The following is a 23,083-nucleotide window of genomic DNA, read 5'->3' on the forward strand; positions in this document are numbered from 1 at the left end:
AGAAAGTCATTTAACAATCATAAAGGGGCCAATTATTTCATAGGATGTAATAATCCTGTTTATGCAACTAAAAACAGAACTTTAAAACATATAAAGCCAAAGTTGGTAAAACTGAGAGTTACATATTTCAATACCTGTCTTTTAATAATTGGTAGGGGAAAAAATGTAGAAAATAAACAAGGATTTAGTAGAGTTGAACAACTCTATCAAACAACTTGACCTACTGAACATTTAAAAACAGTCAAAAAATAACAGAATATACACTCTTTTCAAGAACACACAGAACATTTGTCAAAATAAAGCACAGTCTGGGCCATAAAATAAGTATCAGTACATTTCAAAGGACTCAAGGCATACGAAGTATATCTGGGACCACAACAGAATGAAATTAAAAATCATGAACAGAAAGATCTCTAGAAACTTCCACCCCAAATATTTAAAAAATAAATAACATACGTCTAAGTTATTCATAAGTTAAAAAAGAAAAGTAAAATTAGAAAATGTTTCAACTGAGTGAAAATGAAAAGACAACATATTAGAATTTGAGAGATGCTACTGGAGCAGTACTTAGGGGAAGTTAACAGCACATGAGGCCTGTATTAGAAAAGAAGGAACATCTCCAAGCAATAACCTCAGCTTCCACCTTATGAAACCAGAAGAGAGAAGAGGCAATAAAATCCACAGTGAGCAGCAGAAAACAAATAATAAAGATCAAAGATGAAATCAACAATTTAAAAAATCAATAAAACAAAAAACTGGTTCTTTGATAATATCAATAAAACAGGTAAGTATCTGTCAGACTGAAGAGGGAAAAAGAGAGAAGATACAAATTGCCAATATCGGGAATGAAAGAGGTAGCATCACTACAAATTATACAGATATTAAAAGAATGATAATGGAATACTATGATACTAATAAATTCAACAACTTACAAGGAACTAAACAAATTCTTTGAAAGATACAAATTACCAAAGCTCATTCAAGAAAAAAAAAAAAAAAATAGATAACCTGAACAACCCTATATCTATTAAATTGAAACTGTACTTAAAAACTTCCTCCCCCCCCCCCCAAATAGAACTGTATGCCCAGATGGCTTCACTGGTAAAATCTATAAAACATTAAGGATAAATGATACCAACTCTACAGAAACTCTACTAAAATACTGGAGAGAAAGAAATACTGCCCAATTCATTTTAGCTGGCCAGCATTGCTCTAATACCAAACTCAAAGACAGACATCACAAGAAAAGAAAACTACAGATATTAACCCTCATGAACACAAAAGCAAAAACTGTAAACAAAATTTTATCTAATCCAACTCATTAACATGTAAAAGATATAATTCATCATAACCAAATGGATTTATTCCAGATATAGAGTTGGTTTAACACTTCAAAATCAATCAAGGTAGTTCACCATATTAACAAAGAAAGCAAAAATGCATAATCAATCTCAATAGATGGAGAAAAAGTATTTGACAGAATTCAACATCTATTCTTAAGGTAAACAAACAAACAAAAACTTTTAGCAACATTTATGAAGAGCTGACAGCTAACGTAATACTTAATAGTGAATGCCTTCTCCACAAGATGAGAACAAAGCAGGAATGTCTCTTCTGATCACTTCCACTCAAAATTATACTGAAGTTTCTAGCCAACACAACTAGTCAAGGAAAAGAAAAGTAATCAGATAACCAGGGAGAAAGATAAGGAAAAATAAAGAAAATTTATTAGTCCTGGGTAAAACAAAAGAATGAGAAAAGGGAAACAATGAGAAAATGGAGAAATTAAACCACAAAGGGTAACAAATTCCCATTATGTCTAAGTAATATATGTGAAGACATCAGTTTCATATTCTTAAGCTACCTAAGAACTGGGTGATAAATATCTCCTACTAAGAAGGAGATAAATTCAAATTATAAAGAACTTATTGAGACAATTTAAAACATTACTTTTGCTCATTTCGACATGGAACTCTTTGGGAAATATTAATATATTTCCTAAAGTGGATGAATAAACTACAAAAATCTAGAACAGGTGTGAAACACAGCCTTAACATTTCTTCTTTAAATTCCATATTCTAATTTTTTTCATTAATGTTAAAACAAAAATAAAGGGTATTGTAGCCTCAAAAGCTATAAAATTATGAAACAGAATCTCAAAGCCAGAAAGAGCCTCCTTCAGAAAGAAAGGAAAGATAGGCCAAAAGAAGAGCAGATCTACCAAGTTGATAAAATTATGTGAGGTAATCGAAAAAGGTGTGACACAACTCAAACAGTAACGAGCTGTGTGACTTTAAGAATAAACTCCGGTGTTTCTGGATCTGAACTGTCTACATCCATAAAATAAGGCATTAGGCCAACTGATCTCTAAATTCTCTTCATCTTTGAAAGTCTAAGATCCTATGAGTCTAAAAGATCATAAGCTAAAGAACAAACACAATGAGATAAATGCCTCTTTAATTCAGAGGAAAGTTTTTTTAATTTTTTATCTGACCTGAAGGCACTAGGGAAGGTTTCTGTCCATTGATTAACCTGAATGTTAATTTCGTTGTCTATTTTATTCACGATGAGCTTAAAGTATGAGAGAATTAGGAATTTCAGCTTTCATCCTGTACCTTGTTTGAGCGTAAGGACACTCGACCTCCACAACGGGCACAAAACTTGGTTTGGCAATATGAACAGTTATGGCCACATCCGTCAGCGAACTTGGTTTTGTGGCAGATGCCACAGGTTGGAGCATCACCCTTCTGTTCTTGCTGCTGCTGTGATTCTTCTCCCAACTTCTTTACCTGCTCCTTATACATTTCAAACTGCTGATGAAGTTTTCTGCAGAGAACACAGACAAGAAAAATTTGGTTTCCTGATGGTCTCAAAAAATAATAATAATTACCACAATCTGTGGACACAATTTTATATCTGAAGAATCCGTAAGGTGAGAGTAAAGAATAAAAATTTAACTTTCTGTTGATAGAATAACATCTTTTATGGCGCACAACATTATAAAAGTGTAACTAGTTCTACCTTCTGATATGCATGCTAATTTGATAAACAGTACAATTAACATACTTCTTTGAAAGGTAATTGTAAAATTTCTACCAACTATCTGCAATGTGTTTTCAATCATATACAATGAAATATTTACAATGTTATTTTTCAAGAGTTTGGCTTCAGAGATAGACTGAGCGATATAACTTGCACAAGGAAATCAAAACCTATCAACTTCAAATCACCAAGACAGAATCTCAACTGGAATGCAATTAAGAATCAAAACAGAGAGGAAAACAGTGGATGAGTGGTCTCACTAACTATCCAAATCTATTCAACAGCCTGGACATTAGTTGGCTGCAAAGACACTGTGAAATATTAGAAGTCTACCAAATAAGGCAGTACAAATAAAAGTAAGGCCTTTACTGATTCTAGTTAAAAATAAATAATAATAAAACTTTTACTATTATCTTTATAAAATTTTAAATGATTAAAACTATAATTTTGATTTACAAATCAAAGTTTCTAGTCAGAACTAATGCTTAGGATTTACAAAGCTGCAAATAATGTCACTCTCATCCTAAAAAGGATAAAAGGCTAAATAATCTACAAAAGCATAACTTCTCTTGATCCCATCAGAGAGTTGAGGGTTATAAGACAAGCAAATAATCTGAACTCCAAGACAAACCCTTCCAAAGAACAATGGGACACACTATTTCACCTTTGGCAGAGCATAGGAGAAAGAGGTGGCCACCAGACAGTTAAGAGGAAATTCACTGAAATTTTATCTAACAAATTTTAAGTCAAGTGTGGGCTAACATGACAATTTGGAATTGCTCTGGGCCCAGGATCAGAAGCACTCTTCCACATACTGGTTATTCATGAGGAACAATGGGAGCAGGACGTACGAACATTTAAAGAACCTTTGGGGTGCACATGTACAAATATAACAGAAGTGACTGACTAGTGGCTGCTAGAACACAGGAATTCCCCAGATGTTTCTCCTAAAAAAGCCAAGGCTGTAAGCCACAGGAAAAGGGAGTAAACTCTGTCATCCCCAGGAGGAAGGCAAAGATCCACTGCAGCTAGGGAAAAGCGTGGGAGGGGAAAAGCCCTCTTCTCAGGAAGGAGGGACAGGAAATCATCTTCAGCCAAGATCTTACCCACAGATCAAAGGCTTTTATCACAGAGGGAGAGGTAGAAACTCCTGCCCTAAACCATTCAGAGATGATACCAAGCCAACTTCCTTACTTGGGAAAAAGGGAATAAGAACTCTGAGCAGGCCTCATCCCTGAGGCCCTCGTAGACAGAGCCTGTTAAAGATGGAAGATGGAAAACACAGAACAGAACACCCCAACCCTATCACAAGCCGAGTATCAAGAAATAAGCACCAGTATTCTGCTGCTGGGGAATGGGCAAGAACACGGAGAGAGGCGCTCTCCCTCTGTGACGTAAGTGGGTAAGAATAGCTGAAGGGGTAGCAAAACATAAAAAAACAAACCAAAAAAAACACAAACTTACAGAACTCCTGCATTCACCCCAAGCAAAAAGCAACAGGAGCTCACTGTTAGAGAAATCTGAAAACAGCAGTGCCCTAAAGATGATGACACAATCCAAACCTATCTGAGCCCCTGACTTGACTAGTGATTTCACACCCCAGTGACTCAGCGCTAAAACATTCGCCTGTAATGCAGGAGACGCATGTTTGATCCCTGGGTCAGGAAGATTCTCTGAAGGAAATGCCAACCCACTCCAGTATTCTTGCCTAGGAAATCCCATAAACAGTGGAGTCTGGTGGGTCACAGTCCATAGAGTCGCAAAGAGTCGGACATGACTTAGCAACTAACAACAACAAAGGGAAAGAATATATGATTATGTCAAAATACGCTGAGAAAGCACCTGAATCAGCAAACTAGGAATAGACAGAAACTTCCTTAACTCAATAACAGTATCCACAAAAGGGTCTACAGCTAACATCATACTGTATTTGAAATACTGAGTGCTTTCCCCCTAAAATCAAGAACAAAGCAAGGTGTTGTCTCTCACTACTCCTAATCAACACCGGACTGGAAATCCTAGCTAATGCATTAAAGCAAGAAAAAAAATAAAAATTAAACCATAGAGGTTAGAAAGGAATATTTTTAAACTGAGCAGATGGCATAATTGTCTATGTATAAAGTCCCAAAGAAACTATAAAAAAAAAAACTCCTATAATAGATGAGTCTAGCAAGGTCACAAGATACATGCTCGATATTCAAAAAACAATTGCATTTTTGTATACTAGCAATAGACAGTTGGAAATAAAAAATTTCTACGTAGTATGCAGGGAGGGGGGATTGGGATGGGGAACACATGTAAATCCATGGTTGATTCATGTCAATGTATGGCAAAAACCACTACAATATTGTAAAGTAATTAGCCTCAAACTAATAAAAATAAATGGAAAAAATAAATAAAAGTAGTATGCAATGGCATCAAAAATAAAAGAAAGAAAAGACTAAGGTATTAATCTAGCAAAACATGAGCAGACTTTCTTTGGTAAGAACTATAAAATATTAATAATAAGAATCAAAAGAGATCTAGTTAATAGGAGAAATATTCTATATTGATCATAAGACGCTTCAGTACTGTTAAGATATCAATTCTCTACAAATTGATTCAATGTCATCTCAAATCACAATCTCAGCAAGAATTCTTTAAACAAATTGACAAGCTAAATCTAAAATTTGTATGGAAAAGCAAAACTCTCAAATTAGGCAACAAATTTTGAAAAAGAAAAAGACTGAAAAACTCACACTACCTAATTTCAAGACTCACTATAAAAACTACAGGAGTAATCAAATATTGGTAAAGCATAAACATACATAGAATAAAACAGAGTCCTGAACAGTCCCATACTTAAACAGTCACTACTTTTTTAAAAAGATGCCTAGGTACTCAACAATAAAGAATAGTCCTTTAAAACAACTGAAAATCCATGTGTGGAAATCCATTGTGTAAAAAAATAAACCTCAACCCATACCTCATACCTATATGAAAATTAACTAAATGTATTACAAAACTGTAAACAATAGACTACAGAACTAAATAAAATGACTAAAAGTATAAAACTTGTAGATGAAAACATTGAAGAAAAGTGTGGCCTTGAGTTCAACAAAGACTCCTTAGTTAGACAAGGTATAGGTTCTAGACCTTCAACAGAATTTAAAAAGCATGAACCAGAAACCTGCCAAAGACAATATGTAAATGAATGCATATAGTTATGCTCAAATAAAATATTATTTATGGATGCTGAATCTTGAATTTTATGTCATTTTTATAATCTCAAAATATTATTATTAAAAAACAATTTTTTTCAACATTTTTTAAATGTAAAAGCCATTCACTGGTTATACAGAAATACGCAGTGGGCCAGATGTGGCCTGTGGATCACATATTGTCCAATTTTATATTATATGATTTAATTTATGTAACATTCTGAAAAAGACAAAATTATAAGGACAGAAATCAGATCAGTGGTTGCTAGGGAGTGGAGTAGAGCAAGGGAACTGACTACAAATGGGAGCAAGGAACGTTTGGTGGTGAGGAAAATAGCCTATGTCTTGATTATGGTAGTAGATATTACTGTGTATGGTTTCTAGAATTCACTGAAGTGTATGCCTCAAAGGAATGAATTTTACTGGTAATAAATATAACCTCAAATAAGTTTGACTTTTAAAAAACAGTTTCAAACTGCTAACCTATAATCAGTGTGTGTGGTCAGTAGCTCAGCCATGTCCGACTCTTTGCAACCCCATGGACTGTAGCCTGCCAGGCTTCTCTGTCCATGGAATTTTCCAGGCAAGAATACAGTAGCAGGTTGCCATTTCCTAATCCAGGGTATCTTCCTGACCCAGGGATTGGACCCACATCTCTTGCACTCTTGCATTGGCAGGTGGATTCTTTACCACTGCACAACATGGGAAGCCCCCAACCTAAAGTCAGGAGGTAAATTAAAAATACAGCCATATAAGTCCTTTTATCTCTGCAACCACAAAAGTATATTTCCATTTTCATGCCTAATATTAATAAACTCAAATAGCTTTGCCACTTTTTTTTTTCCTATAACTTTAGGTAACATCCTATTTTTCCCTGATGGTCTTTCACCAGGTTTAAGTGAATCTCTAGTAACACAAAATAAGCATCACTACAAGAGACCTAAGTTCATAAAACATGTACAAGAACAAGCATGATTTTAAGTGGACCATGAATGAGCTCTGCATCAGAGCTTCTCCCACCATTTGGAAGAATCATCTTTCTATGTGTGAGGCGACTATACATGTCTACTGTATATCTGTTTATACACTTATGATCTCTGACATGGTCTTTCATTATTTGGCTGAACCTCTATGGGAGAAAGAGAAAGAAGAAGAAAATTAGAGCAAATGCTTTGTTTTAGTTCTAGAGGCACTGGAGTACTAGGCAAGTTACCAAGTCAAGTTACATTGGAACAAAAAGTAGAAACCCAGTGAAGCAAACTGTGCTACATAGGGCCTTGAGGGGAACAGACACCCCAGTTTTCACACACAGGGAGAAGGCCAGTAACATAAGCAGAGAAATCAGGAATTATGTATCCCAAAGTGCTAGATTAGAGCTATTGAAATGGCTCTTACAATAAGAACTGTAAGAACTGAACTCAGTCCCTGAGACTGTAGCATTATTGGGGCTGTGGGATGGGATCAAATCTTTCCTGTTGTAGGGAGCAGAGAGAGAGAGAAGTCAAAAGTTCAGATAGGACTAATCTACAATAGTTTGAGGAGGTAAGAGAGGACTTTTAGAGAGTTTTTTTTTTTTTTTTTTTGGTAGTCATACTTCCAGTCCTATAAAATGAGAAACTACCATATGTAGAAGCGATGGTGTACAAGCAGATTCAAGAGCTCAATCATGTTCCTTGCCAAAGAGATCATTTTTCCCCTTCCCATTTATACATAGGCCAAATTCTATCTCTGCTTCCTCACCCCAGTCACTCTTCAACCAACCTAATCTGGTTTCCAGTCTACTTCTTAATCCTCACAAAGTTTACCAATGGCCTCCTTGTACCTAAAACTAATGGACAAATTTTTTAGTCTCCATCTTACTGGGTTCTCAACAGTACTTGAAATTATGTTCACTGCCCACTTGGCTTTCAATATATTTTTCTGGTTTTCTTATTTCTCTAGCCTTTCATGCTCTTTTTCCTTTGAAAGTCAAGACTCAGCCCTCTCTTCTCTTTTAATTCTGTGTCTTCTTAGGCAGTGTTACCCATGCCTGACTTCACTTTTCTCCTACATAAAAATGTAAATCCTCAGCTCAGACTTCTCCTCTGAGCTTCAATATTCAATTGCCTACTTCACATCTGTATTAGGAAGTCTCGACACCACTTGAATTTCAGTGCATATCAATGTGAATTCATAATTTTTCTATTAAGTCAAATTCCCTTCCAGTATTTTCTATTTCAATAAACTGTGACACCATTTAATCATGCAGGCCTGAAATATAGAATTATTCTAGAAATACCCTTCTCCTTCAAATGCATAATTAATCTATCATGAAGTCCTTTCAATTTGACTTCTTAAATGTGTCCTAAATCCTTCCACTCGTCTCTATATCCACGGTCAACACTATAGGCCTTGTTATCATCAACGCCCACCTGGCCTCCTGGCTGGCTACTCACATTCATACTTCTCCCCTTCTGCATACTATAGAAAAAGTATCTTGTCATCTCACTGCTTAAAATACTCTAATGGCTTCTGATTGCTTTCAAGAAAACGAAAAAACTTCTTATCAAGTCTTACAAAGTCTTAACGTTCGCCCACACATTCACCTCTTCAACCTCATTTTTTGCACTACTTCTTTCCCTTCTTTCTGCTAAAGCTACTCATCCTTTAGACTCACTATGGTGCATCTCATTAGAGGATGTATTTTATACATCCTCCTGCCTCCTCCCAGAATAGATTGCAACACATGCCTTTTTTTCTTTCTCTCTTTTTAAACCTTAGGTATCCAAAATAGAGTTGATCATGAGGTTGGCTTCGCTGATTCATGCTTGGCTTCCATTTTAATTAATTGTTTTCCCCTTCCCCAATGTGACTTCCCTTCCCTCAGGAACCAGTCTTTAAATTTTTCTAGCAAAATCTAAATAGACTATAGCCAATATGCCTGTGGCTTATTTTGTATCAGATACATAAGTATTATTATAAATATTCTACTATTATTCCTATTCTACAGAGAGGCTATTTTTACTTAAAGTCACACTGCTAGTAAGTAAAGCCAGATCCAAATTCAGCTGTAGAATCAGAGTGCTAACCACTAGAAGCTCACACTTGAATGGAGATATAATTTTCCCTATTTACATTTTCTTCATCCTTTTATTTTTTAAAAGTTAGCACTTTATTCTAAAAGAGAATAAACCTAGTATGCATAACTGAATCACTGTGCTGTATGCCTGAAACAAACATGAATTCACAGTGCTCCCCACGGTTGCATTACTGTCTGGACTCCACCTCCTACCAGATCAGAGGTGACACTGACCCTCATAGGAGCATGAACTGGAACCCAAAAGTCAAGGTAGAAAATCATGAGTGAAGTGAAGTTGCTCAGTTGTGTCCGACTCTTTGAGACCCCGTGGACTGTAGCCTGCCAGGCTCCTCCATCCATGGGATTTTCCAGGCAAGAAGACTGGAGTGGGTTGCCATTTCCTTCTCCAGGGAGAATATCATGAGACTGCCACAAAATAGAAATAAAGTGCACAATAAATGTAATGTGCTTGAATCTCGCAAAACCATCCCCCCACCACCCAGTCCATGGAAAAATTGTCTTCCACAAAACCAGTCCCTAGTGCTGAAAAATGATGGGGACCGCTGCTCTGTAATATTTTGTCAGCCAAAAAATTCGTTTGGGTTTTTCCATAACATCTCACAGATGAATGAACTTTTTGGCCAACCCAGTATTTCCAATAAGTTATAATATTTCTGTAATGACATATTTACAAACACATACATGTTTTTCTCTGAGACATGTATGCAAGAATATAATAGATATACTCAAGTTCAGTAAATACTTCTAAACTTCCTTCTCAAATGGCTTAACTCAGCACAACTGCAAGCAGGGTATGACGGTCCCAGTTTTCTCTTATCCTTGCCAATGTGTGATATTATTCAACTTACAAAATTGTACAGCTTGGGTATATGAAATGTTTCATTTTTTTTAGTTCATGTTTTTCTGACTCCTAATGAAGTTCAGCCACCAGTTGGACTGCCTCACCTATAAACTACCTACTCATACCATCCTTTACCAAAACTCTACTGGATTCCCTGGGGGCCTTTTTTGTTTGTTTTGCTGATTTGTAGAAGAACTTTGTATAGCCTGTATGCTAATTCTTTATAAATTGAGCATAGCAAAAGTTCTAGTCTGACAAATAACTGCTAATTCTTTGTTAAGCAGAATTCTTTAATTTTGATGCATTCCAATACATCAGCTTCCCCCTGTATGGTTTGTGGTTTTGATGGCTGGCTATAAAAAAAATTCTTACTTACCCCTAAGTCAGTCACAAAAAAAATTCTATAATTTCTTTTAGGATCTTTATAATTTTGCCTCCCACATTTAGGCTTTTAATCGATCTAAAGTTTATTTTTATATGTAATATGATTCAAGAATTTGATTTCAATCTTTTTCACATAGTCTATTTTCCCGGTACCATTAAATAGCCCACCCTTTCTTCCACTGATTTGTAATAGCAGTCTATCATATACTTAGTTTCTACATGTGCAATGGTCTATTTACAGAGTCTATATTTTGTTTCATTGGTTTTTGGTTTGTTCCTACTCCAAAACAACATTGTTAGAATCCAAACTCCAAATATAATGAAAGGTATAAAAGATCTTAAGAATATAAACATATATTTAAGCTTATAAATATAAATATAATGGTAAATACGTAATTTCCAGATGGTAGATATTGTAGGCCTTGTGGATCTGTCACAGTTACTCAACTTTGCCAAAGAGATGTGAGAATAGTCACAGAAAAGCAAACAAATAAATGAGCTTGACTGTGTTCCAATAAAAGTTTATTTACAGAAACAGGCAATGGGCAGGATTTGACCTACAGGTCATATTTTATAGATCCCTGATATAAAGAGTCAAAGATAATACTCATATTTAATTTAAAACTTTTCTTACAAACAAATATTTAAAAGATATATCAATTTAGAAATAGTTTTTTCCACTTTGTTAACTCAAAAAGCTATTTCATCCAAATTTTTCATGTCTATTTTCTCCATCCTCACCAAAGCAACTCATTGAATTCAATGTTTTCAAAAGTAATTTCTTCATTTTGAGTTCTTTAAGAAACAGACATTATTCAATCTGTTAGTTCCCAGTAATCCTGCTGTTCCTGGTAATTTTATGCCCAGTCACATAGATTTTTGTTGCTGTTGTTGTTTTCCCATTCATCTTTTGGGGGGGTTTCCATGATTTATGTAACACTGACTTTCATCAGATGATGAGTTTTCAGTTGTGCTTTCTATAAGCTCATGGCATACAGTTATAGAATGTAATCATTACATGCAGTCACACACATTACAGAGTGCTTTTCAAACAGCAGAGTGCAACCCAATACAAGGACATAAAATAAATTTAGCAAGCCAGGACTCACAGTTTAATGAACTAGATCAAAGCATTGGAAAGAGTGCACTATTTCTTATAAATCTTACTTCTATTATATATATATGTATGTAGGTATGTGTATACTGGGTTATAGAGCAAAATATATTTTTTATGAATGGAAGCTTTTTAAAAAAAAAAGTATGAAAGTCACTGCTTTACTAATCAGCTGAGAGAAAGGACTAATGTCTTTTTATAATAAAAGAATAAAAACATATGTCATACAGCTGGCCATCCCAGTCACATACCAAGTCCCTCCTCTGAATTTCTAAATAGCTGCCTAAGCAACTATTACAAATGTAATATGTTTCTAAAACACAGATCTGATCATACCATCCTGTTCCTCTGCCTGGAATGTCTTTCTCTCTTTCTTGGCCAGATACAGAGGCACTGAAATTCAAACAGTAGGGCACGGAAAGAAACAGTACCTATAGTATCATCAAATAAATAAGGGAAACTAGAGACTATGTCCATACATAGTACAGACATAGTAACTAGACTTAATGTTTGAAAATAGTTTTAAACAGCTGAAGTACTTCACTGTTCCAAATAACTGCAAAATTTTCCAAATAATATGAGAAATAATGGCATCAGAATTATTATACTACTTATAAGTATTATAAGTATTATACTATAAGTATTATAGTATTATAGTATTATTATAGTATTATACTATAAGCATTATACTACTTATATTATTATACTACTCATAGCCAAAAGTTGAAAATAACCCCAGTGCACAGAAATAGTAAAACATAAATAAATTGCAATATATTGAAATACTAGAGTGCCATACATACAGTCATGAGAATGAATGAAATACAACTAGATGCAATCATATGATTGGATCTTACAAACACATTAAACAAAATATTATAGACACAATATACCATATGATTCTATTTGTTTGAAGTCTAAATATAAATAGACAAAATATTATGTGGTATTAAAAAAATTCAAGTTAAAAGTCACTCCCAGAGGTGGGAGAGAGCCCTCCCTGGAAGAGAGCATGAGAAAGAGATCCTGGAAGTATGGTAATGTTCTGCTTTTTGCGTTCAGTGATGGTTTCCAAATATATTCACTGTCTGGCAATTCAGTGAGCTGTATATTTTCAAACTGTGCACTTATCATTACATATACTATGTTTTAATAAAAATTTTACTTGGCAATAAGCACTTTGGTACTTTTATCAATTTTTCTAAATGCACTGTCTGAGCAAGTGATCTATCATCATCATTTTTCTTTATTTACTGATCCCTGTTTTTTTTTCTCGAGCCAAAAGGAATTTAAGGCAGTTCTAACCTAAGGTACATGACAGACGTAGTCAATTTTAGACCACTCAGGTTGAAGAATACCTATGTTGGACCTGGAAACATATTTATGTGCAGAAACTGCTTTCACTATGTCACAAGTTCGTGTCAACTGCTTTCACCAGTCAAGCACCAGTAGCTTACAAGAGAATATCTTTGTCCATATCATCCTCAATCTTCAGAAATATTAGAAAAATACAAGTGGAATTTTTTAAGTAAGTGAAAGTGAAGTCACTCAGTCGTGTCCGACTCTTGGGGACCCCACGGACTGTAACCCACCAGGCTCCCCCATCCATGAGATTCTCCAGGCAAGAGTACTGGAGTGGGTTGCCACTGCCTTCTCCAGGTTTTCAAGTAAAATTAATACTTTCAATGACCCTTCAATTTCCATTGTCAGTAGCCTTCAAAACAATAAAAATCAATTTTGAGGCAGATCCATCAGCTTTCTCTTATAACGTAATAATAAGCTGCCCACGCAATAAGAAATTTCACTTTTGACCCTAAAATCAGCCCTACTGCAAGTTAACATGATTAAGCAAAGGGATCAGGTTATACACTTAGTCTTATTAACAACGGGTATAAGCAAGATTTCCAAAACATCCTTCTAAGGGATAGTCTATGACATGAAATCTACAGATTTCATCTTCTGAAGAGAAAGGAGAGAAAAACTACCTCAGGGTTATGATGGAAAAGACTGTAGTAAGTCACATTAACAACTAGCACTTCAGCAAAAGCCTCAAAAATGTTGATCCTTAGATTCATGTTTCACAGCTAAAAAGACATAAACAATTTTGCATGAACTGTTGGAAATCTGCTCTGTCAAGAGACCTTAAATAAAAGAGTCTTAAGAATCTCCCAGAAATAAATAGTCTTTGAGAGAGAAAGAGCTAACCAACTCTTGGATCAAGCAGATAACACACCAAAATAGACAGCTTCCCTCCAAGAACAGAAGAATGATTTTCTAGTATCTCTGTTCCTCCTTTTAAAAATTACTTTGTTAACTGTTTGTCTTATTTATTATTGTTCCCTGGAATCTCTAATGTTCAAATAAGGGCTCTCAGTACGTTTTCATACACTTCCACTGTTAGCCCATTTTTAATCTCCTTTCACTTCCACCTGTGTATGTGCAGCCTCAGTTGTGTCTGACTCTTTGCAACCCCAGGGACTGTAGCCCGCCAGGCTCCTGCCACCTAGGAGAATGCAAAAATTCTCCTTGTAATCCCACTGACAAAATTGTATAGGTACTCCTTCAAACACTATATACCATTAATTCCTTCCTGTGAGAGGATACTTCTGTATTTGAATTTTCTTCACGTTATTAACCTTAACTTTCAGTACTATACAAATTAGACCCTGATCTCAAATCATTACAGCAGTTTCAGATAAACCAAGAGTACTAAGAGTGGGGACTGGAGTTGTCTTTGCTACAGCAGCATTCTTTTGGCAAGTTTTTATCTTTTGGCATTCAGAAATTTCCACCTCATTGCAATAAATGAGAATCAAACGAAAACTAACTGCAGTTGATATTACTGTGTGGGTTCAATCACTTCAGTTGTGGCTGACTCTTTTGCAACCCCATGGACTATAGCCCCCCAGGCTCCTCTGTCCATGGGATTCTCCAGGCAGGAATACTGGGATGGGTTGCCAATCCCTCCTCCAGGGGATCTTCCTGACCCAGGTATCGAACCTGTGTCTCCTGCATTGCAGGTGGATTCTTTACCCACTTAGCCACCTGGGAAGCAGTCGATGCTACTAGTGCTCACTATATAGAGAGTTGCCTCTCTTCATGAGGACATGGACCTTCTAGATTTCCTTTCAGCTAGTTAAGAGCCTTGTGACCAGCTTTGGGCAAGGAACTGTGAGTAAAGGTAACCTACCTCACTTCCTGTCTTACATAATTAAGAATGAATGTGAGTTCTCCCATCTCTCTCTCTCGCTCAGATGCAGCAATCTTAATAGCTATGTGTTCTAATTGGCTTGCCAACAAGACAGAAGCAGCCTGGATTGCTAAACTGCCACATGGAAGAGAATTCTAGAATCCCATAAGTAAGTCTTAAATCTTTTCATGGGCTAGTGCCCCTGGGCTATGACTGTCACAAATGCTTCTCAGCTTTTTTTTCCCCTTTTGGAGAAACAGGAAGTTTAGAGAGGACTGTAATTAGGTATTTCTCCACTCTCATGTTAGTTGGGCTCTGGTTAAGTAGTTTCCTTTCAGAATGAAAATCTCTAGGAATATGTCAAAAATGGTTACTTATCCCATCCACTGCTGGAAGTATGAGAGAATTTTTCACTGAGCTTGAGAATTTGGTAGAGTTCATGGAGGGCTTCCCCGGTGGCTCAGCTGGTAAAGAATCCACCTGCAATGCAGGAGAGCTGGGTTCGATCCCTGGGTTGGGAAGATCCCCTGGAGAAGGAACGGCTACCCACTCCAGTATTCGGGCCTGGAGAATCCTATGGACTATATAGTCCATGGAATCACAAACAGTGGGACACAACTGAGCAACTTTCACTTTCTTGGGCTTCCCTGGTAGCTCAGCTGGTAAAGAATCCGCTTGCAATGCAGGAGACCCAAGTTCGATTCCTGGGAAGGGAAGATCCACTGGTGAAGGGGTAGGCTAACCACTCCAGTATTCTCGGGCTTCCCTGGTGGCTCAGCTGGTAAAGAATCAGCCTGCAATGTGGGAGATCTGGGTTCCATCCCTAGGTTGGGAAAATCCCCTGAAGAAGGAATGGCTACCCACTCAAGTATTCTGGCCTGGAGAATTCCATGGACTGTATAGTCCATGGACTCGCAAAGAGTCAGACACAACTGAGCGACTTTCACTTTTACTTTCATGGAAGTAAAACTCATAAAACTAGGGTGGGGGCTCCCCAAAGGCTGGACTTCTAGGAATTTTTAACTCCTAAGTTAGTCTACTCTCAGATTCCGTATTTCAACAATTTCCTACCAGTTCTTGGCCCCAGGTGGGTTCTACTCCTAGAAATTCTATTTACCTCTCCTTTCAGTTGTCAGGGCACTGATTTGTCCCGTGACCTCACTTTTCTGGTGGATCAAAGAAGAGTTGGTTTTCAGTTTGTTCAGTTTATCCAGCTCTTTTCCTGTAAGGACAGGAGTGACAGTTTCCAAATTCTCTGTATATCAAGGAGGAAACCGGAAGTCTCCACAATACTGTTTTTAATTACTTATCAAGATGTTTGAATGTCAAACCTTTGAGAGCAGGAACCATAGTCCTTTATCCCTGGATTCCTAGTAACCTGAATTGTTCTGGGCTCAGTCTTGGACATTCTTATCTGCTCTTCATCACACATTCTCTCTCTGGGTCAGCTTATCTACTCTCCTAGCTTTATACACCATACTGACAACTCCAAAAGTTTTACCTCCAGCTAATCCATATCCTTCCTTCAAAGTTGGTTGACTTATTAGCATCTTAGACTTTTAAAATTTAAAACTTCAGTTTTAATTTCTACTTCTAACCTGTTCATCCTTTCTGCTTTTTGATCATAGTAAATGATATTACCACCCAATAAATTCTTCCAGTCAGAAATCTAGCAGTCCTCTTTGGTTCTTTCATCTTCCTTACTAACTTCCTCTAAATATACTCCACTAACAAATTACGTCATTTCAACCCCCAAATATATCCCCAATCCACTTCCCTCCATCTTCAGTGTAATCAACCTGGTCCAAGCCATCATAATCTCTAGCCAAGTCCTTCACAAAAGACTCCTTGCTACTCTCTCAACCTCCATCCTCACGCACGCTATCCACAGAACAGCCAGATTGATTCAGATCTAAACTCCTCATTCTCCAGAGAAACACTGCCCTGTCTGAGTTCTACACCTGGTCTCACACTCCCTCTTGTACACTATATTCCAGCCACACTAGTCTTCTTCGTGTCTCTCAAACCCTTCTCTACTTAAAAACTTTCACCTGTGATGTTCCCTAAGCTTAAAAAATTCTTCCCCTTACCATTTTTTTTCTATCAAAATACCTCATTATCAAAGAGAATCAATTACTATATTAAGTGGCCATCTCATTCTGATTCACATTTTAGGTTTTCCTGCTATTTTAAAAGTGCATTTATTATTTAACATGTCACAACCTGAATAAAACATGAACGTTCAAAATCAAACTAATCCAATTGGTTAGTTTAATTAATTTGTATTTAATTAATTTGTATTTTTGATACTAAGTTACATGCTGGGAGCACCAAGTTACAATAACAGTTGCATTAAAAATCATTTATATTTTTTCCTAGTATACCCTTTTTAATTATCCAAACACTTGTTTCACACTCTACATATAATGTATATTACATTGCCTTACAGGCAATAACATTTTGATATTAAAACAAAAAAGCAGTGAAAGAAAGAAAAGAATTTAAAATTATTCAATTTGTATATTAGGCAATTTCTGCAAAGGCTGAATGAACTGACAACTGAAAATCAGCCCAATCCATTTTCTATACTTCAATATTCATGGAAAGTCAAAGCTGGATACGTTATTCTACTTACACCTACATTTTCACATGAAATACCCAAATCAAAATTAAATTACATTCAAAATCCAAAATTACATTCCTGTTACATTTTTTAAAAACACTTATGAAATAAACAAACTTCAAAATTACAGACTTCAAAGAACCTACATCATTAAACTTTTAAATAATCACAACATGGGATTTATAGAAATTCATTAAAATGAAATTACTATTCAGGAAATATTAGATTTTCAATACTGAGAGAATACTTACTCTACTGTGAAAATGTTTATACAAAATATGAAAAGCATAAGTTGTACTTTCTGACATTTACAAATTAAAACAAATACCTAGAATACAACACTCCAAAATAATTTAATAAGTAAGTGAACAAGCAGATTGGATGTTATCCCATTCAAACGGTAGTCAAAGAGAGAAACCTTCAGATGATTCAGAAATAAGAAATCCTAGACTCTGATTGAAAAGAAGATGAATTAAAGAAGATTGAGAAGAAACCCTCATCTGTAGATCAGAAAGATAAAAGGAAAGCTACTAAAAAATTATGTATCAGAAATCTTTAGCACAGTAAGACTGCAAGATGAAGAAAGTAACTATATTAAGAGAACCTATTAGTTCTGATTTTTTTAAACTGTATAGGTCACAGAATAAGAAGAATGAATTAGTTGTCCATGAAACTTTAATGGAAATTATGTTTATTAATATAGAATTAATTTTTAAAACATCACAAAGTACTAGTCTCTTCTACAATATTCCCAGCCAAAAATCAAAGCAAATTGTATTATTTTTATTTTGAAATAAAGCTATTTCATTTCAAATATGCCTTGATCTTTGCTTATGCCAACCAAATGTCATTTGTTTCAGTAATTAGAAATCACTTTTTAAGGTTACTAACAAAATATCTATTTTATTTAATATCTACTGTAATCTACTAAATAATCTAATTTAATCTTGATTATTTTCTAAAACATACAAAGAAGACACATAACTGACATCATTTTAAATTGAGACAAAGTTGCATCCAATTATACTTTGCTATTGATTTTACTATATCACCATGTTTCAGTGCCTTAGAGAAAAATCAGCAAAACAATAATATTTTGTGCAATTTTAACACAATTTTTGCTGATTAGAGAAATTATTTTTATTCCTTGGAACACATCATTTTTATACTGTAAGAGGATAAAATATACAAAATGAGTTGTGAAGACACATTTATTGAGTTCTTACTGTGGATCAGGCATTCTGCTAGATGTCAAAGATAAAATGTAGACAAGACAAACATAGGTCTTGATTTCAACTGGCTTAAACATAGCAACAGTTTCAACTATACTACTACATTTTCAACTATACATCTACATTATCAACTATTAGGAGGAACATATCACAATACAGTTTTCTACTTCCATTGAAACTGAAACTCTGACAAAATTTAAAATAAAATGCATACAGGATAACATAAAATGGATGAAGGAATACCCTCAACAATAGCAAAACAACGTTTCGATTAAAGGCAAAAATATTAATGTTTTTCTGAATGTTTCATCTTAAGGTTTCTGGTAGTTCTCTCATAGAGCTCATGTCACTTTTCAATCTGCCCATTCCTACAACCAAACCATCTTCTCCAAAGACATAATTCCTACTTTTAGAAAGCACAGAGGCTGACTGGTAACAGCATTTCTGAGTAAGATGACAATTATCATGGGGAGAGAGGAACTTATATCTATGCAATCTTTCTCACATTCTCCGAGTAACTTCCACTTTACAACATAAATAATATTTCTTGCACAAAGTTAAAAAGATACAAGTATGAACAACATTTTAAAGAATATGTTTCAACCTAGAAATAACTGAAATAAATGGAATTGACATATTTTAATGTTTTGGACCAATGTGAGAATAAATTGCTACATTTCCCAAATTATGTTTCATAATCTAATGAAATGTTCAGTGAAAACAGGATTTAATAGTCACATAAATTTAGTTAAGATTATATGTTCTAAGTAACACCTTTGGAGCATATTTAGATACTCAGAAGTATTACAATAAAGAAATTCTCCTAGCCTTTAAAAAAAAAAAAACCTGTATAAACTTGAACAAAGATTGAATCGGTGGCGGGGGCGGGGGGGGGGGGGGCGGTAAATACATCTTATGTTCAGGAATTATCTTTGAAAGAAACATGTTTTGGAATACATTGCATTATTGGAGATAATATTTTACTGGATAAATACAGATGATATAATTTATATTAAAGCTGAGGAGAGAATTACCTCTTTATTCTTACTACCCTATAAATTATCCTTGTTTTCTTTTAATATTTCTATGGGATATGAAGTATAAAGGTGAAAATATCATATTCATAATCTAACAACGTTCATTTTTGAGGAATGCTATTTCGTGGGCTGTATTTTAATACCTACTCTTCAGTATGTTATGCTATCAGAGATAATATTTAGTCTGTACAGATCAGCTTACTTACGTCTGGGGCTCCTTTTCATTTTGTTGTTTTTGCTGGGGCTGAAGAACGTTATTTACCAGTTCAGTGATCCCACTAAAGGGAAACCACCTGTTTAAATAAGCAAATAATGTGACTGAACAACCAAATGAATAAAACAACTATAGGTCAAATGTTTTCTTATCCATACTAATAAAAATACACAGCACAGAAGCTACAGCCAATGGAAATATGAGCTTCAATTATCACCCAGGCAGTCAGAATATAGGGAAATTAAGTTTGAACACTTAACCAGTCCACAAGCAGGCAGCAAAAAACTACATCTAGTCAGTGTATGGATGAAGTAAGAAGCTGCGGGCAGCTCTCTTACAAGCCAGAGTCAGAAAGCAGAAGACACACTAGCTGCAGCCTATCCAGTATTAGTGTGAGCTAATACCATCCAAGGTGCAGAAAGCAGAATGTGGCAAAGGTACAGAAGTCAAGCCTACTGAACTCAATACGTTTACTTACTGTGTCGTCTGTGGTTTGTGTTCTTCTTTGACCCTAAAAAGATAAGTTTGCACAACTGAGTGCACTGTACTAGGAAGAAATTTCTATCTACAGATCTGTGGTCATATAAAAATGAAAAATGGGGTCTGTTACATAGAAAAGCTTAATGCTTTCCACATATTTGAATTATACATCTGAATTAGTATGACACAAAAAGGAAAAGTTGAATCGTTTGTTTTATTAGAGGGCTAATATTAAAATTCTTCTGCTGTCTTAATGATTCCATGATTTGTCCTCAAGTTTTCTGCATACTTGTATTAATACTGAAACTGAAGCATTTAAAATAAAGTATTATATTAAATACAGTTACATTTGGTCTATTGAAGATGAACAGATTTCCTCTTTATTTTAAAATTTCTTCCTTAATATAATTGAAGGTATAAATATTTTAAGTAAAATTTAAAGTTTTATAAATGTATTTTAAAAGCCTTCCAAATGAATTTATTTACTTCACAAAGCAGCAGATAAAGAAGTTGGGGAGTCATGCATCCAATATACCTAAAAATAGCTACTAAGATAATTATGTGTATTAAATTTAAAATATTCATAAGCTAAAGTAAATTATTCATAAAACTATAAAAGACTAAAAATGCATTTACCCTATAATCAACTCAGTGCTTCACTGTTTAGCTGGACATTTAAAAGTAGAGAAAGCTAAAACACAAGGATAGAGATGCCTCTGAAATGTGGTTTCCCACACTTTGCCTGGGACTGGTCCTAAGAGGGAAACCTGTGATAAGTGATCAGTTGATTAGTTTGTACTATCCCGAAGAAAGACTAAGAATTGGTAACTAAAATGGATCCCTAGAATCTAGGACTTTCATTAGGAAACTATATTAACACTGTAAATTAAATTCTTTTAAAATTAAATTGATTTTTTTCCAGTGTGTTTTTATTTTAAATGATCTAATGATTTAATGAAAGGGTATACCTTTATACATTCTTGAGTATCAATGAATATAATTGGTATTTATATATCTCTATATTAACTAAAAAGAATTTCTTCTGTTCTGTACAACAGTTTTAGCCTAGAGCTAAGGCGACATCATTTAGTATTTAAATAGAGATATAACGGAATACTAATAAGGGATTATATTTAGCACCAAATATACAAGCAAATAAATACAAGCAAACTATAGTGACAATGGATTCTACCTAGAAAACTTATCATTGTATTTCTTTGAGAATAAGGCATAAAAATCTCTTAATGTTTTAGAACAAAATAGGTCCTATATGAGAAAATTTACCAAACCAGCTTATCAAAATGGGAACAATTCAAGATTATCCTTCACCAAATAATATGTACGTTAAAAACAAAAACATTAAATTCATGAAAGAGGAGAAGATATCTGAAGACATCCTAGGTGATTCTCTACAAGAAATCATATTTGCTCTTAATTAGTGATAAAGTTTTTATCATAAACAAATTTATATTAATTATAAATCAGTTTCTAATTTTAAAACATAAGTTGAAATAATTAACAGACATAAAATGTAAATTACCAATTCAGAAATTTTTTATGGGCTTTGTAAAATACAAGTGAAATATACAAACATTTGCATTAGCTTCCCAAATAAAATATGTATCACAAGCATAGCAGTATAAATATTTATCATCTTCAAATACAATCAAGAGTATAAAATTACCCTTCTTTTGTCCAATATTTTAGATGAAATCAAACCTCAAGAGTATCTATCTGACCATACTTAAAATTCATTCTGAGATAATAGTTTAAGAACTGGTAATATGGAAAAGTAATTATATACGTTTTGGACAGTACCTTAACATTATTAACAATAAACTCCTACATTCCTGCATTCCAGAAAGTATATGAGAGGCTTCCAGTTTCCAATAAAACATATAAAGAGCTTGGAAATCATCACTCTCATCCTTACAAGTAAAAATGCAGAACAGACTGAAAATCAACACCTCTTCTTAGTCATCAAAGAATTTAGGTCATAGAGTGGGCAAACTGAAAACTAGAGAAGCAGACAAATGGATACAGTCTATCACAGTTTACCAACAGGACAAGCCCACGGGCAGAAGACACACGTGGGGCCAGCGTCTGTGGGAAGACTTTGAGAGACTCTCTTTGGACTAGACTGAAAGTTTAAAATTCCAAGGACCCCCGGTTTCAGGCATACCACCACACTTCCACAAAGCCCTACCAGCTGCTCGCGGTGAAGATCAGGGAAAAATTTCCTCCACATCCAGCAGCAGGAAGGGGAAAAAAATTTTTAAATCTCCCAGAGCTGTCTACTCTCTTTAACAATCCTAATCTCACAGAAAAAAATTTTAAGAGACGCTAAGCAATTGAACACCTACTTCCGCTTCACTGACTACGCTAAAGCCTTTGACTGTGTGGATCACGAAGAGTTGGACACCACTTGGTGACTAAACAACAACTGGGGCTGCTGAATGGCTGTCCCGGAGCAACACCTCACCAGCAAGTCATTAGAATTCCTGAACAATAATGGGATTACAACTAAAAGAACTGCAAGCTGTAGACACTAGTAAGAAGCCTCTAAGGAAACACAAAACAGGAAGGAAGACAAAAATACAGACAGTAGAAGAGAGTAGAAAGCAACAGAACCCCGCCCCCCACCCCA

The 23,083-nt window shown here is 35.1% G+C and overlaps 1 protein-coding gene across 21 annotated transcripts in view; it reads right to left on the reverse strand.

Moving 5' to 3' along the window:
* Positions 1 to 23,083, reverse strand: part of RIMS2 (regulating synaptic membrane exocytosis 2) — a 590,415-nt gene that overhangs the window by 465,040 nt on the left and 102,292 nt on the right. For 18 of the 21 annotated variants that reach the window (XM_043880157.1, XM_043880154.1, XM_043880169.1 and 15 more), the window contains exon 2: positions 2,616 to 2,826. In XM_043880157.1, the coding sequence (XP_043736092.1) occupies positions 2,616 to 2,826 (211 nt within the window). Of the gene's footprint in view, positions 1 to 2,615; positions 2,827 to 19,948; positions 20,036 to 20,434; positions 20,468 to 23,083 lie in introns of all 21 variants that reach the window. The other 3 variants (XM_043880168.1, XM_043880171.1, XM_043880165.1) reach the window with 1 other exon arrangement.

The sequence above is a fragment of the Cervus elaphus genome, chromosome 21 (assembly GCF_910594005.1).
Source record: "Cervus elaphus chromosome 21, mCerEla1.1, whole genome shotgun sequence".
Classification (NCBI taxonomy): Eukaryota; Metazoa; Chordata; class Mammalia; order Artiodactyla; family Cervidae; genus Cervus; species Cervus elaphus.